The sequence below is a fragment of the Piliocolobus tephrosceles genome, chromosome X (assembly GCF_002776525.5).
Source record: "Piliocolobus tephrosceles isolate RC106 chromosome X, ASM277652v3, whole genome shotgun sequence".
NCBI classification, from domain to species: Eukaryota; Metazoa; Chordata; class Mammalia; order Primates; family Cercopithecidae; genus Piliocolobus; species Piliocolobus tephrosceles.
The window spans coordinates 78733883-78751728 of NC_045455.1; the positions used below are offsets into that span (position 1 = coordinate 78733883).

At 34.4% G+C, this 17846-nt stretch overlaps 1 protein-coding gene across 9 annotated transcripts in view; it reads left to right on the top strand.

The window, feature by feature from the left end:
* The first annotated feature begins 396 nt into the window (after positions 1-396).
* POSTN (periostin) overlaps positions 397-17846 on the top strand; it is a 35334-nt gene continuing 17884 nt past the window's right edge. For all 9 annotated transcript variants that reach the window (XM_023208858.1, XM_023208861.1, XM_023208862.1 and 6 more), the window contains exons 1-10: positions 397-632; positions 1950-2048; positions 7083-7147; positions 8736-8893; positions 11026-11190; positions 12078-12224; positions 12710-12851; positions 14041-14253; positions 14851-14985; positions 16437-16585. In XM_023208858.1, the coding sequence (XP_023064626.1) occupies positions 514-632; positions 1950-2048; positions 7083-7147; positions 8736-8893; positions 11026-11190; positions 12078-12224; positions 12710-12851; positions 14041-14253; positions 14851-14985; positions 16437-16585 (1392 nt within the window). In that variant the 5' untranslated portion in view covers positions 397-513. The remainder of the gene's footprint in view (positions 633-1949; positions 2049-7082; positions 7148-8735; positions 8894-11025; positions 11191-12077; positions 12225-12709; positions 12852-14040; positions 14254-14850; positions 14986-16436; positions 16586-17846) is intronic.

A 17846-nucleotide genomic window follows, 5' to 3' on the forward strand; every position in this document is an offset into this window, starting at 1 on the left:
GTTTGTTTTTAATCAACAGCCTTTACCCCCTTGTAATTGTCAGACTTGCATCTACCTGTTTCCTAGTAAAAATTATAATAATCTTTCAGTTCTGATGTGAACTGCAGTAAGACCTAACAATAATCTTGAGCACACAGACATTGTACATTCTACTCTGAAAAGGACTGCAGAATATCTTACAACTCAACAAAAGAATTTTTCTTAAAAACTCTCTAAGATACAAAAGAATAAAACTGAGACATAAACATGCAGTGAGTCAATTGTTCATATGATTAAAAATAAGTACCTGCTTTATAATGAAGAGGAAAAGTAGCTCAATGTGTTCCTTAAATATAACTAACCAAAACAAATCTTAGCTGGCAATTTGAAGTTGCTGATGTTTCTTGGAAAGAGTTCAGATTCTCAGGTTGATGCAGTGTTCCCTCCCACAATCTGACATGTATATAAATTCAGAGCTCTGCAAAGCCCACTGCCAGTTCTCTTCGGGGACTAACAGCAACGGAGAGACTCAAGATGATTCCCTTCTTACCCATGTTTTCTCTTCTATTGCTGCTTGTTGTTAACCCTGCAAATGCCAACAGTCATTATGACAAGATCTTGACTCATAGTCGTATCAGGGGTCGGGAACAAGGGTAAGTGAAGGGTTTGGTTTTATAAACCGTTTTTCTTTTTCCTTAGCTTGTTATGTGTCGAGTATGCATAAAGTTTCTCATATATGCCTCAGGGTTTTTTTTTCCTAATTATTATAAAGTAATAGGAAAAAAGGAAAATGAATATTCTGTGATTTCTCTATGTACTTAAAGCTTTAAGACATAATTACTCTCTAAATAACTTGAATATAATTTTTTAATGAAATATTATATAATTCTAATCTAACACAATTTAGCTGGGCATTCTTTTGTGATTCCATTTACTTATGTTTTTATTTTCTTCCAAAAATCTGAAACTGAGTTTTCAAAATTAAAAAATCTCTTGTTAGGAGCTATCGTATGTATGTGAACAGCTTTGAAATATCTCACATGATGTTAGAGAAAATTTTATTTAAATTACATATGAAGGTTAAATGCTGGGTAATGTAACCAGTTCTCTGAATTCTTTGAAGCATTTCAGTTACTTTTAAATTCTGAATTCTGTAAAATTTGCAAAAGTAATTTACATTTTACAGAACTAATGAAACTACAACTGAGCATTTTAAAAATGACACATAATTTTGTAACTCATCCAACCATTTATAATTTTTTAAGTGGATCTTGGCACTTCTTCCTATGCCCCACAGGGATTTTCATAATGTTCACAAGCTTCTTTGACTTACAGTGAAATAAGACCTCTATCCCTTTAAGAGAGGAAGAGGGACATTAAAGTTGTGACAGAGGATGTTCTAATCTGTTACTTCCATTCAAAAAGATAATTCTCCTCTGTGCAACCATATTGTTTCAAAGTTAATTTTAGCACTCATTTACTTCTGTGATTACTTAACCTAGAAAATTACAGAGTATAGTGTCCGTGTACATAATATATCTTGTCTCTTTTGCTCTCTGACCTCTCTTTGTTCCAGAGAGCCCTGAAGCTATGGCCATCCTCCAAGTGAGCACGTTTGGTTTAAAAAGAGTCAGTAGATTATCTACTATTAAGAGTAATAGGGCACATAGAAATGAAATTATGTTCATACTGTTTGAATATTTCTATTTGGTTAACTTTTCGAAACGTTTGTATTTTTTACTCTCAGAAATGTATAATTTTTTTCTCTCTCTCCTCGCCATCTCTCTTAGACTTTAGGTTTTCCAACAATTCAGTAGGATCGTGTCAATAGTTAATTTGTGCAAGGCTAGAATCATATCTTTGAATATCAAATCCACATCTTCACATTTTCTTCTATCATCTGATCTTTAGATATGAAAAACTAGTCATTATTAGGACATTAACTTTTTTCCTTTCCCTCTATCCTCCAGCCCGAATGTCTGTGCCCTTCAACAGATTTTGGGCACCAAAAAGAAATACTTCAGCACTTGTAAGAACTGGTATAAAAAGTCTATCTGTGGACAGAAAGCGTAAGTCTTTTTTTTTTCATAACATGTCATTTCCAAAAACAACATCATGACGTATATGCCTTCCCCCTGGGTGTAACACACCATTCTTCTTGAAAATACTGACCCAAATTGTGGGAGTTATTTAAAGAAAAGAAAGGAATACATACGTGAATAAAGAAGTTCTCCCTGCATCTCCAATATTACTATTAGAACTCAGATTTCTTCCTGAATCCATGTGACGCGGAGGCCAGAAGGAAGCAGATCACATGGCTAAGGATTGGGTCTAGAATCTGTGTGAGTGTATGATGTGGTTTCTACTCCTGGTTTGGCCCTCTTTGATAAGTCACTTAACCTCTGTGACTTAGTTTCCTCATTTTATAAAAAAGTGGGCCAGAAGAACAAACTGGTTTAAAGTATCAGACTTTCTGAGGCAAAAAGTTAATGTTTTCCTCCAGTCGTTCGGAAATTGTCTAAAGTATTCCAGTTTACCTCAGAGTTTTCATCAAAGCTTAAAGTTAAAAAATACTTGACTATCCCTTTATTGAATCCAGTGATTCTCAGGGTGGTAATGGAAGCTCATCATTATAGTTAATATCTCAATAGCCCAAAGAATGATTATGTTTTAACATGTTTCACTGATTACCTTAAAATTGGAAAGCATTATTTATTCCTTAATAGACATGCCTTCTGGTTTATTTTACCAATAAATATTGGTAGAAAAAAGCAATAAACATTCTGGGCATATTAAGGTCAAGAAGCACTCCTGTGATCCAAAATCTTTGTTTTACAGTGAGGGAGCCCAGTCATAAATAGGGCAAGTAATACAATCAGAAAGGTTTAGGTGCCACCCCCAGTCAAGAAAACAGTGCAAGTGACTTCTTCCTGCTTCCTATTAATTTGAAGTCCACCCTTACTGAAGGATGCCTTGAGAATCAAAAGACCCCAGGAAGAACCTGCTTAATACATCAGCATTAAAATTCAGTTACCCTAAGTTCGGGTGGAAGAATTGATTGGAAATTTATTTCTAAGTTAATAATATTGGTATAAATACTAAACATGGGCCAGGAGTGGTGGTTCACACCTGTAATCCCAGCACTTTGGGGGGCCGAGGCAGGTGGATCACTTGAGACCAGGAGTTCGAGACCAGCCTGGCTAACATGATGAACCCCATCTCTACTAAAAACAAAATACAAAAATTAGCCGGATGTGGTGACAGGCACGTATTTGGGAGGCTGAGGCAGGAGAATCGCTTGAACTTAGGAGGTAGAGGTTGCAGTGAACCAAGATGGCACCACCGCACTCCTGAGTGGGAAACAGAGGGAGAGAGCCCGCCTAAAAAAAAAAAAAAAAAAAAAAAAAATACTAAATATGGAATCACTTAACCTCTTGTAGACTTACCTGTAAAACATGGATCTAATAGCTGTATTAAAGAATTTCTGAGAAGATAAAATGAATTGATAAATGTGAAATTACTCAGTACCCATAATGCATAACATCAATTGTCCTTAAAATTAAACTCTTTTAACAAATGCATAGATGTGGACAGGAAAGGAAGTTGTGACCAGATGCCTATTTCAAATGGCATGCCTATTTGAAATGGCTAGGTCCCAGTAGGGATTCTAAGGCTTTGAGTTTTCCTCTTGGTTCTTTATATTCATGGACACCATGAAGCATATTTGAAATGCACAAGAATGTCTTTATTTCTAAGTAAGAACATGTATATAAGGCATTTAACCTTAGCTGGGTTGCATCTCCACATGGTAACCAAGTCTAGGGCACCAGAGGACCTTGCTGACCATCCCCTGCTCATTGGCTTAATAGAGTTTCGACTCGATATGATCTTTTGACCTGAACATTATTCCTATTATTGTGCAGACTTCTGCTAGACTTGTGAGTCATTCACACAATTATAATGCAATCAGTTGTTACAATGGTCTCTGGCATGCTGCAAGCTAGGCCCCAGTAGGGATTCTAAGGCTTTGAGTTTTCCTCTTGGTTCTAAGAAAGGACCTTCACCCTGAAATGTTAGGGAGAATGCTTATTACATCCTTCCTAGAAGATAGAGAAGAATGCCATCAATTTACTTTAACCATCTAAATATATGAGAGATGTCAAGACTCGTACAGAGGATATACCAAAATTCTTTCTTGCTTTCCATTAAAAAACAAAAAAACAAAAACAAAAAAAACACTACTTTGAAGCCTGGCTTTTCTTTTTTTTCGTTTTTTTAAACCAGAAATGTAACAGTGTCTCCTTTATTCAATTTTATCAGCTTAATTTTCTAAAGTAGCTTCATTTTCAAAAACATAGTTACATCTGGGCACTGAAATAAATGTAAATGCCTATTTCAAATAACCAAAGAAATCAATACTATTGACAGAAAGACTGGTCTGCTGTCTGCTTGCTTCGCTGAAATTTCCAGAGATATCTTCAGGACTTTACGATCAGATGACAGAAATGTTTGCCTTTCAGCTGAAAAGTTGCTCTGGGGATTTGAGAAAAGTAAACTGAGCAGGCCTAATGAAAAACATGAAGCCTCCTAGGGTCAAGATATTGCCCAAAATATATATTGGTCTAGTAATATAGTATTCTGGAAAATTCCTCTAGAGAATGTCTGTGACATTTTTAGCTGGCATCTCATGAAATATTAGATACTGTTCTGAAAGCAAAAATAAATTTCTCATGTTTAGAGCTATGTGTAGCAATGATATTTTTTTACTCTTGTTTTGCCCTACTGACCATATGGGAACATTGAGTTTGGGGTAGCATAAATGTTCTTCTGAAAAAAACTCCTTTTTTCTTCTTTTCAAAATATCTGCTCAGAAATAACCATATTGTTCAATTATCAGCTGATATTACAATGAACTGTTGGAATTTTATCTCATCTACTGCATTAATTCTCTACATGATGACTGACCCTTGTTATATTAGCATTTGCTGTATACTTCTTTGTTAAATTTCCTTTTCTATTCACTATTTTACTTCAAGTATTATCAGTCTATGGAATAAGCACATTTGTATCTCATTTATTAAATTGTTTACAACATATGCTACAGCTAATATATAAGCAATTCTTAATCTTTTGATATCCAATAATTAGATTTATTTACAAGAGCTCATGTAAATAAAATTATTTAGAGGCTCTGTTATGATTTGCGTAAGGCTCCTATGTACCTTGTGTATGTTTCCAATACCAACTATTCTTCAAACTATATTAAAATTAGAGAATAACTTGAAGTGGGTATTTCCCATTTAATTTTGTCCATATTTTTAGCTATCTATGATTCTTAAGCCAATATTTCATGCCAGGAATTTTTTATTAACAAATAGAGAATATGGATTCAAGGTTATAAACAGGACTACAAATCCTAAATAATTACTTAATGTAGCAGGGTTCAATTTGAAAACATTTATTTACTTTTACTCGACTGTATAAAATTATCTCTTACATCATTAAAATTTTTGCTTCTTGATAGTTTGCTTTTATCATTTTTATCATACTAAAAAAATTTTATTCTTATACTCGGCAATCTCTTTCATGTATAAATTATTTGATTCATTCATACTTCTTGATTACAATTATGACAACTAGATTAAAGTCAGAAAAGAAATAGCATCTGAATTAGCTGATTCATGTTTAATTAGTGAATTACAAAATAACTAATCTATGATTGTCATAATCTGACATATGTATCAATTAAAAATTACAAAACTATGTGCATTTTTTACTTGTAATAATCCCTGTTTCTAATTGTTTGATACATGTACCTTTATATTCCTATTGAAAGGAAACATAAGTAACTATGTAAAGTTTTAGTTAAAATAGGCTATCTATGTTGGATGATGAAATCCAGAAAATATTCTATGAAATGTGAAAAAATAAAAATTAGGATTATATTGTAATAATATAGCTATATATTAATATAATCAGGTTTTATTTTGTAAGCATATATTTTTAAATTACTATTTTCCCTCAAAATATAGTAAATTAGATAAACTTATTTTTTGCATATCTTGATATCTTGAATTTTCTGGTCTGTTACCTTAATTATTGCCTGTATAACTCAACACACTTTGTTCACTTTAAACAGGATGACATTTTCTTGAATACTAAGCTCTAATATTAAAATCAACTTACTTACTTTTATCAAATTTTACACAACTAAAAAGATTTTAAAGTTTATATGTAATATAATAGTTAATAATTATACTGGCAATTCAAACCAAATACAGCATTATTTTAGTTACCAATGAGATAGCATGTTATGGATTCAAATAGTTCAATGTATTTTCTTATGTTTCCACTTCTATTAAAGCACATTTATACCCGTTTTTAGTTTACAAAATGATTTCAAAAGCATTATTTCATTTGAGATTCACAATTACTCTGAGTAGATATCATAGCTACTAATATTCATGTTAAATACTTGGGGAAACAGGGACTCCAGTTGATTAAATGACTTGCTCAAGGTTCACATGTAAACCAAGTAACAGAACTGGGACCCAAATTTCATTCTTCTGGATCAACATTCTGGAACTTTTCTATAGTAACATGAGACTGCAGTGAGAAATCAAATTCATATAAATATAGAAAAAATCAGCCGGGCGCGGTGGCTCACGCCTGTAACCCCAGCACTTTGGGAGGCTCAGGCGGGCAGATCACGAGGTCAGGAAATGGAGACCATCCTGGCTAACACGGTGAAACCCCGTCTCTACTACAAAACATACAAAAAACTAGCCAGGCACGGTGGCAGGCGCCTGTAGTCCCAGCTACTCGAGAGGCTGAGGCAGGAGAATGGCGTGAACCAGGGAGGCGGAGCTTGCGGTGAGCCTAGATAGCGCCACTGCACTCCAGCCTGGTGGACAGAGCAAGACTCTGTCTCAAAAAAAAGAAAAAAAAAAAAAAGAAAAAAAATATCAGGGGAGGAAAAAGAACACCCTGATTTTTAGAATCTCAGCAAATCAAGGCAATAAGTGAAATATTTTGTCAAATTTTCGTCAAAATGTATCCTATTTAGTTTCTCATTTTAATATTAATTTTCTTCCAATGTACAGGACTGTGCTGTATGAATGTTGCCCTGGTTATATGAGAATGGAAGGAATGAAAGGCTGCCCAGCAGGTAAAATCTCAATTTCTTGAATTAAATAAGGAACACTTTATATGCAAGGAAAGGGTTGAGGTGGCTTGTGGAGAATCCAATTGTGTATGTGTGTACTCAGCACCATCCTAAATCCAAAATATATCCCTCCTATGTTTGTGTTAATCATGAATTTATCACGATGATGAAATGTAAGAACACATTTCTCATACACTGGATGCTGGGCAATACAACAGAAACTTAGTCATAAATTTAAATTAGTTCAGCTTCCCTTCAGGAACAAAACTCTTTATAAAATCCTGTTCTTTGAAGTTGTCTAGGCACATGGAACTTAACTATCTGGTGATATCTCATCTTCTCTAGTTTAACAGCTCTGATTTTACAATGTTCGTTATATTGAAATTTGGTTTCCTATACCTCTGCCAACTAAAAAAAAAAAAAAAAATAGTTCATAAATAGTTCATCTATTTCTTCTTGGAAATGACAGCCATTCAGGTATTTCATGCCAATCATCACGCCTTTCCTCTGGCTACCCTCTCTTCTTGAATAAAATCTTCTGTTCTCTGGGCTAACCATCCCCAATTCTTTTAATATGACATAGACTTTGAAGCCCTCCCCATTATAACACCAACGCACAGAAAGTCTCTAGTCCAGTAATCTTTTTTTCTGAATATAAACCTAGACTGATATTTAAAGTCCATCCATGTGGGTCTGAGCATTTAAGACAATACCAAGATAAGTACCTGATATGGGGAGACCTTGCAGTTTGGATAATGTCATTGGTAACCGTGTTACATCATTAGCTTATATTGAATTTGGAATCAATTAAAATTGATTACCAGTTTTTTTACATACACCATTAAGTCAGGTCTCTAGGATTTGTTTTTCTCAATTTAGGCATAGGAATTACATGAAAACTTGTTAAATTTAACCTTGTTCATTTTGACTCAATTTCTCCATCTTTTTAGGGTCTTTTAAAATCCCGGTTTTATACTTAATAGTTGTGTCACCAAATCTAAGGATATTCACAAATTTAATAACAATTTATTCTATGCTATTAATCAAATTATACTAATGTTCAAATCAAATAGGGTCAGAAAAAATAAGTTGACTGCACATTACGAGATAAATCCGTTTAGGTTGACATTCACGCATGAATCTTTCTCCTGACGTTTGGAAGAGATAATCTGGAAGGATTAAATATTTTGAATTATTTGCTACCAGAACTTATAATGAAAACAAGCAGGCCTACATATTTTTAGGGACCCAAATCTATACAAATGGTAGATTTAAATAATAGATAATATTGAATTAAAATTGAATTATTATTGACATAGCGGGATTGACATCTAAACAGGTTAAATGTTAAACAAAGATAAGAGTTTAAAATTTTTTATCCTTAACACAAAGGATATGTAACATGTTTTTCAGTAGCATTTTATTATTTAGCACTCAAGAGATAACTTTTATATAAAAATGATTATTCAACATAATTGTATTGTTAAAAATTATTAGTTAAATGTCTTGGGAAACATAGCATAAAGTTTAAATGATTATGAATCATATCCTGAGAATATTATCCCCAGTACTGATTCCTTTCTTATTTCAGTTTTGCCCATTGACCATGTTTATGGTACTCTGGGCATCGTGGGAGCCACCACAACGCAGCGCTATTCTGATGCCTCAAAACTGAGGGAGGAGATCGAGGGAAAGGGATCCTTCACTTACTTCGCACCGAGTAATGAGGCTTGGGACAACTTGGATTCTGTAATTCAGTATTTTTATCAATAGATTTATTTTTTGCTGTTATTGTTATTTCATTTGAACTGATTTATTAACTTGGATATTAGTAGAAATTGTGTATCTTTCTATTGTGCATGTATGAGGATATCTAAAGGGATGAGTTATTGAGGAAAGTAAAATACCTTAATACATCCGCAAATAGAATAACTCTCTAGGAGACTTATACGTTAATTTTTTAAAGAAGGGGAACCAAGAATCGGCTGAAAGGGCACTTGTTATTCTCTTTTGCTCCTTTCCTTTTTCCTGTTTGTGAGGATATGTATGTAATTTCAGATAACATATCTAACAGAAAGGTAAGTTAACAAGCCTACTGAAATTTAAAATTATCATAAGCTGTATTATATAGCACTATTTTATTATGTATGCTTAATTATATGTAAATATATATGGATGTTCAGGTTGTCAAATTTGTACACATGTATGTGGATAAAGGAAATGTGAAAATACATTTGATTTTTAGACTTGTGCACAGTCTAATTTACAATGCCTTAAATTACTCAATTTCCGAATCCATAAAACTGATACAAAAATATATTCCTACTTTCTACTAGATATGGAGATGAATTGATAATTATTACTAGAGCCAAATATACTTAACAAAATGTAGGCATATATCTGTAGGCATTATCTTGCTACATTAGCTGTGTGGTTGACTGCTTGATTATAGACCTCTCTCTTCTGGGTGTCTTTCACCACATCTGTAACCCCTTCTCCAGTCCCTTTTGCTGACGCTTCTTCTTCCTTGCCTTAAAGAATGGAACTTTTAAGAATTTCTTCCAGCAACTTGACTCTGCTCTTTAAATGCACTTAACATGGTTTCAGGTATTACTTCAGTGCATACAAACATTAAACCTACGCTTGTTGTTTGGACTTGTGTCTTCTTCGAACCTCAGTAGAATATTTCTACTGTTTATCTTAGTATTTATCCTTGGATATACCATCTGCATCTTTAAACAAAAGTTATCTAAAACATATGCAATTTTCTTTCACCCCATAAATAATTGTATTTTTAGATCCTTTTACCCACAATTGGCAGTACCAGTCTCAATGTTCAGGCTTGATATTTGTCAAGCCATCCTTACCTCTCCTTTCTCCAATTCTTACAAACTGCTGTTGTTAGCCTTATCTCATGTTTCATCTAAAGTGATCCCCCTGATACTCTCATTTCTGCTGTACATTACCACTCAACTTTCCTGAAGCCTGGTTCTAGTCATTAAATTCCAATGCCACAAAATCTTCAGTGGTTCCTCATTGCCAGTTTATTTCACTCCTTCTTAGGACATGGAAGTCATCCACGTTATTGTCCAACATACCCTTCTAAATTTCTTTCTTAGTATTATCTGAGAAACATAAAAGTGTGTATTAACCAAACTGGACAACTTTTGCTCTCTTGGCATTCACCTTATGTCAGTACTGGACTTAGAAGACCACCACACATCATTCCTTATGGATTTAAATATCATGGTCTATCTCCAAACTACTTCTGAATAGCTGTTCTTTCTTATTTGAGCCCTGAAAGCATTTTTCCCCTCTGTCCTGTATCTTACTGTGTCTACTTTTACCTGCTGCTACTGATAAACGGTTGTGACTTTTTGATTTATCATTATATTTCCCATAGCATTGAGTAAAGCATAATATAATACATGGCGTTGGATACATAAAAAGGTACAGGACGGTTGAATTCTTGAATTTGTTATGGAATAAACATGAAACCCTTGTTAAAACTCAAGTGTTGCATACAAATACAATGTCATTTTTGTTTTGTTTGCCACTTAAAATTTTTAAATACGTGATAATTTCATATCTCCCTAATTCTTATCATTTTGCTATATCAAGATTGTCTCTTCATCAACATATTCACTTTAAAAATTGTGTGTTCTGTCTAAGTACTCTATCACATTCAGGATCCTTAACTAAGTATCTGAACTTATAAAATTCCTTAACCAATCTGAATAATATAAATTATTTATGTCAATTTCGTATGACCATCTGATAATGCAATGAGAAAATAGCAAGAGAGTAGAAATAGGGTGATCATAAGACTTTTACTAATGTTCCACAATAAATTGAATTTCTATCACTGCAATTTTTCCTAGGATATCCGTAGAGGTTTGGAGAGCAACGTGAATGTTGAATTACTGAATGCTTTACATAGCCACATGATTAATAAGAGAATGTTGACCAAGGACTTAAAAAATGGCATGATTATCCCTTCAATGTATAACAATTTGGGGCTTTTCATTAACCATTATCCTAATGGGGTAAGTTTTATCAGTAAAAAGTACACTTATGAAAAATACCTTCTTTAATTTTGTCTATACTTTTTATGTAATGCTCACAAAAATAATAAAATATTAGTGAGAATAAGGTAAAGTGCTATATTACGACTTTACCCCCAAATCGAGGGCATGCAAATTTCCAATCTGGTTATTAATTTCTACCAAAGAGTGATTGAAAAGGACAAATTACATGAACAGTTCACTGACAGTAGACAAGTATTCTAAAAAAGGAAATTTTAGTAGTTGATGTATTTGAAATAATTTATTGTAGTAGCAAAAAAATCATCAAAGAATGAGTGTTCTTTTACTCCCCACTCCAACTACTGTAGTACTTGTGTGTTTGGATCAGTTTTTGTGGAAAATTGCCAATGGGGTCATAGAACTTTTTCCACAGCCAGATTCTCAGGGACAAAAGAGGTCAGTGACGAAGCAATAGTTAGGAAGTTCTTGCACTAGAACTAATTATATCTATACAATAATTATTTGTTTCTCCTTCTCAAAACTTAATTTTTAGGACTGATTAGACTCCTTTATGTAATTCATTTACCCACATTAAAAAGTTTATGACTATTTGTATAAAAGAGAGGAAAAAAAGCAGTAATGTGAAAGAAAAAAGCACCTTTGCCTTATGTTGCTAGATATGTTAAGTATGAATAGACTTAGGTTCTCAACTGGTTCCCTTTTCCTTTACAGTTTCTTTTTTAGATATAACAACATGTACATCTTCATCCACAGCATTTCCATTTAGAATATAGTTCCCCATTTGTTACATTTACTAGTATAAATGAAAAACTGGGAATGGGCTTGCAGTCTCAGTGGTCAATGGATGTCTCTGGTTTCAGCACTTTGATTTTTCCAAATAATTATAGGTTGTCACCGTTAATTGTGCTCGAATTATCCATGGGAACCAGATTGCAACAAATGGTGTGGTCCATGTCATTGACCGTGTCCTTACACAAATTAGTACCTCAATCCAAGACTTCATTGAAGCAGAAGATGACCTTTCGTCTTTTAGAGTAAGTCCAAGAGCAGATTGTCTTGAGTCATTGAAATCCCTCCTCTTCTCCTGTCAAAATCTAAAAATAAAAATGCTACTAAATCTGGCAAAAATATAACATTTTTTGAAATGGCTACTATTTTCATTTTACACAGGAGAAACCATCTCATATGAAATATTTCTGTGGAAATGATAGAGTAAGAATGGTTAGTCATGTGACTGGTGTGTATTTAGTGCATTTAGAACGTGTTCATCTGTTATATATACTGCTGGATATTGCTACAGTCCCACAAACATGGGCAGAATTCCCATTCTTGCAGACACAATTTGAAGAAAGTTGCAAAAGACATGGTTGTGTCAAAAAGTAATATTCTGAAGATCCAACAACAAGAAGCCTTTATAGTGTGGGAATCAGCCCCTTCATGTCAGCCTAGGCTAAGTGTGTTGTAATTTTCTTTTGGATTTACAATGTGAAAGTCTCTGAAAAGCGCATTTGTGTTTCAGGCAGCTGCCATCACATCAGACATATTGGAGGCCCTTGGAAGAGATGGTCACTTCACACTCTTTGCTCCCACCAATGAGGCTTTTGAGAAACTCCCACGAGGTGTCCTAGAAAGGATCATGGGAGACAAAGTGGCTTCTGAAGGTAGTTAAAATTTTTCCTAAGAAGTCTCCCAGCATTCTGAGAGGGGAATTAAAAAGAGGCTAGTTCTTGCCAATAATATTAGTTTTAATAAGCAAAGGCAAGGAAAAATTTTTATTCTGAGATGTACTATAAGTCTTCTAAAAGTCCTTGAAAGAGTAGGCAGAGTATAATTCTTAAATAATAAGAATATTCTTAAGATCACATTCTTTCATACTGCTTTCAAGTAAATAAGTAGTAGATATTCAAAAAGATTAACAGGTGCTGGAAAGAAATATTAGATCATCAAATTTTAATATTGTATGCATGTTATGCAATGTTTTTAATTCTGTATGAGTTGTGAGAATCGTATGGTTCTCCTGGGCCTCTAATTACTGATACACAGAAGAATGTGGTGGCTTGCCAAGCTTCCTTTCTGTTGTCAGATAGGTTTTACTTTGTGCTTGCATACTTCACTTACTCAGCCTATCCCAAAATACATTTGACCAGCTTAAGATGAGAACATTTTAGGATGCAGGATAGATACAACGTAGCTGAGGCATAGATCCTTCCAGAGGCCCTTCAATAAATCATCTTTATTTGGCTACTTTCTAGAAGTTGCCTTGCAGAAATAATTTGTCTTATCCTCAGCCTCTATCGACCACATTACACGTTATGTACAAATATTCTGCCATGAGCAGCTATTACAAGATGCTATTCTTGGGCATTCTGGAATTTAACAGGCCTTCCCTTTTTCTCTCTTTTGGTAGAGAGGGGTCTTGCTGTGTTTCCCATGATGGTCTAGAACTCCTGGCCTCAAACAATCCTCTCACCTAGGCCTCTCAAAGTGTTGAGATTACATGTGTGAGCCATTGTGCCAGTCAAAGGTCTTCTGAAAGGAACAATTCTTGCTTTCACCCAGGAGTTACTTTCTTATGATAGCTGGAACTTAACCTACCACGTTTTCTAATGCTGCACCAATCATTTCCTGAAGTTGATCTCCTCTTATTATTCCTACGAAGCTGAGCTGTTCCTATTTTGTAGTTGATAGGAAAAAACTTCTAGAACATAAGTAGGATTTTAAAGCTGTTAAGTGAATCCTTAGGTTTTACTACATTTTAAGGATTACTTAGTTCCACAATGAAACACACCTTTTCAGGGTCAAATGTTATTTCCCTTGATCCGAAAGCTAACTTTTCATTGTGTTCTCCAGCTCTTATGAAGTATCACATCTTAAATACTCTCCAGTGTTCTGAGTCTATTATGGGAGGAGCAGTCTTTGAGACGCTAGAAGGAAATACAATTGAGATAGGATGTGACGGTGACAGCATAACAGTAAATGGAATCAAAATGGTGAACAAAAAGGATATTGTGACAAATAATGGTGTGATCCATTTGATTGATCAGGTCCTAATTCCTGATTCTGGTAAGCAACGTTTCTTTTTATTTTACTTACTATAATTTACTAATTATGCTGTCTCAAAGAGTAACTCCATGAAAAATGAATGTGCAGTATAAAGAATGCCATGCAAAGCACTAACACAACAAATAGTGAGCTACTTGCGTACTCCATAGATAGGCAGTGTAGTGACGGGCACTCCATGCATGAATCTTTGGCGTTCTAGGGTTTCTGACATCTAATATTTATAATGGTTTTCACAGTGCCAGAGTTTTTCTTGCAAACAGAAGGAAAGATCTAACCAAATGGTCAGCTTTGGATAAATGAAAAAGCTATGGAACTCACAGTGTAGAGAGATGACAGATGAACAATACAGAATTAAAGAAACATGTAGTAGGAAGACAGAAAAATATTTCCCTTCAGAAATTCATTGGGATTATCAACCCCCACCAAAAAATGGAAGTGGAACTCTTATTAGGGAGCAGGAGGATGTCTTATCACATTGACATTGCAGTAAATAGCTTACAATATTAGAAAACAGTCAGGAATTGACTTACTAGTTTCATGATGGAGATAATAGCAATGATGACATTGTTGGGATGGTGATGGTTTATTTTTTTTCAGCCAAACAAGTTACTGAGCTCGCTGGAAAACAGCAAACCACTTTCACGGATCTTGTGGCCCAATTAGGCTTGGCATCGGCTCTGAGGCCAGATGGAGAATACACTTTGCTGGCACCTGTGAATAATGCATTTTCTGGTATGTACTGGACACTGTTGTTCCTGCTCTCTGCCTACACTCTTTAATTTGTGATGATTGTTTGCAGTAAGAAATGAGATGTTTCATGAGGCATTGATTAGTTCCTGCACTGGCTACACACACAGTGTGTTAGCACTGCATTGTCTCTACTAAAATGTTCTTCATTTCAAAACATTTCATTATAATGGATAATAGCCTACAGAGAAAGTTTGTAATTAGGAGTATTCATACCAGGCGCAGTGGCTCACACCTGTAATCCCAGCACTTTGGGAGAACAAGACAGGTGGATCACTTGAGATCAGGAGTTTGAGACTAGCCAGGTCAGCATGGTGAGAACCCATCTCTACTAAAAGTACAAAAGTTAGCCAGGTGTGGTGGTGTGCTCCTGTAATCCCAGCTACTTGGGAGGGTGAGGCAGGAGAATTGCTTGAACCCAGGAGGCAGATGGCGCCACTGCACTCCAGCCTGGGCAGCAGAGTGAGACTCCATCTCAAAAAAAAAAAATTTTTTTTAAAAAGCATATTCAGTTTCTCTGTGAATCTAATATTTCCAGTACAATAAGGATGCACTGATAGATCTTTAAAAAAAAAACTGATTTATTTGCTACTAACATAATAGTATTTAGAAATAAATAGGTGTATTTTGCATCTCAAAATTTAGACAGTAAGGGTGTAAATTATAAATAAAATGAAGAGACCATTATACACTTCCATATCATGATGTAAAATAGTATATATAGAATTTCACCTAGTAGTTGCTATTCACAGACCATGATCAGATTCATGCAATCTGCCACCTTTCTCAGGACAATGATTTCACAGACATATTTAAATTGTTGGCAAAATTTATTAATTAAAAATAGGTAACACATTTTTTATGTTTTTCCAAATGCTAAATTATGGTATAAAAAACAATTAATCAAAAACATTGAATTCCTAGATATCCTGACTTTCTTCTTTGTAATAATCCTGCCCATGTGTTTTGATGATAACCCATATTTAGGAGGTTGTTTCCTTTGATTCTCTTTCCAGTAATCAATATTAATTTACAAAGAATTCATCAATAGTTCTTTCATATGACTAATGGATATCTAATTATCATACAAAACCCTGGCCACCATTAAGGTTTAGCATTTGCCAGTGACCACTATAAAACTATGTAGCCCTTACAGAGGTGAAGCTCATTGCTTGAACTGGTTAGAACTGTATTATTGTCATTTGATACAGTAGGTCACAGAGTTTCTACTTGGTGAATTGAATTGTCAGCTTTATAGCATTTAGTTGACTCATGTATTATATGAGTGCAAAATCCATGATATTATATTATTATATACTATTATATTATAATATATTGATATATTATTGTCAGGGATTATCTGTTTATATGATTGTCTCTTACCAGGAGAAACTTTAATGTTTCTAAATAAAATAATGCTCTTTCTTAATTCACAGATGATACTCTGAGCATGGATCAGCGCCTTCTTAAATTAATTTTGCAGAATCACATATTGAAAGTAAAAGTTGGCCTTAATGAGCTTTACAATGGACAAATACTGGAAACCATTGGAGGCAAACAGCTCAGAGTCTTCGTATATCGTACAGTAAGTGAATCAGAACAAAATAGTCTGTCAAATGACAGGTCAAAGAACGCTGTTTCAATGAATATTCCACAGAATTTTATGAGTGTGGTTCTAACAGCGAATATTCACAGAAGCATCAGGGAACTGGGTAGCGTGGGTGAAAAGACTGTGGGCCAAGTCCACAACAAGTGCTACGTATTAAAAACTCAGGCAGTTAGATAGTTCGCATGTGTTTCATTATGAGTAACTTTGTGTTCTAGAGCATCAATTATTTTAAATTCTAGAAAACGGTAAATTTTTTAAATAAACTTTTCATTTGCAGAGTACTTTACAATTTTCAAGGTAATTCTGTTCTCTGCCTACACACCATTTTTCTTTATGATAACTGTTTGCAATAAGAAATATTTTACAAGGTGTTTATTAGTTTCTGCACTGGCTACACAGTGTGTTAGCACTATGTTGTCTCTACTAAAATGTTCTTCATTTCAGAACATTTCATTATAATGAATCAAATACGCAAGGTGGCCTCATACTGTAAAATAACCAGTCAGCATCTGAGTATCTTTTGAATGGCTCTCAAGATAAACCTTTATTGACACATAGAGATTTCTGGACTCTATAAAAGGGTCTTAATGTATTTTTTTTTTTTTTTTAAAGAGACAGTTTCACTTTGTCACCCAGGCTGGAGTGCAGTGGTACAATCATAGCTCTCTGTAACCTTAAACAAACTTAAACTCCTTGGCTCCAGGGGATCCGCCCACCTCAGTCTTCTGAGTACGTAGGACTATAGGTGCACAACACCACCCTGATTTTTTAAATTTAATTTTCCTTGAGATAGGATCTCACTCTACATTTCCCAGCCTGGTCTCAAACTTTCAGCCTCCAGTGAACCTCCTACTTTGGCCTCCCAATGTGCTGGGATTATAGGCATGAGTCACTGCACCCAGCCCTAACGTACTTTTTGCTGCAGGAAAATTTATAGAAATATTGCTTATCAAAATTACAGTGCAGTACTTGTCCAGATAACACATACAGCTATAGCTAAAAGACTTCGCAAGAAGTCAGACATTACCTAGAACTGAATCTGGCACATGTCAGCAGCTCCCTATAGTTACACAATTCCAAACATTTTTAAGTATGCATTAAACGTGCTGCACTTTAAATTTTATATATACAAATATATGTGTATATATATATCACATTTGTTCAAAAAGCTATAAATATGTCAAAGATTTGACTTACAATGATGAATAGAGTCTTACAGTCAAGAAAATAAGTATTT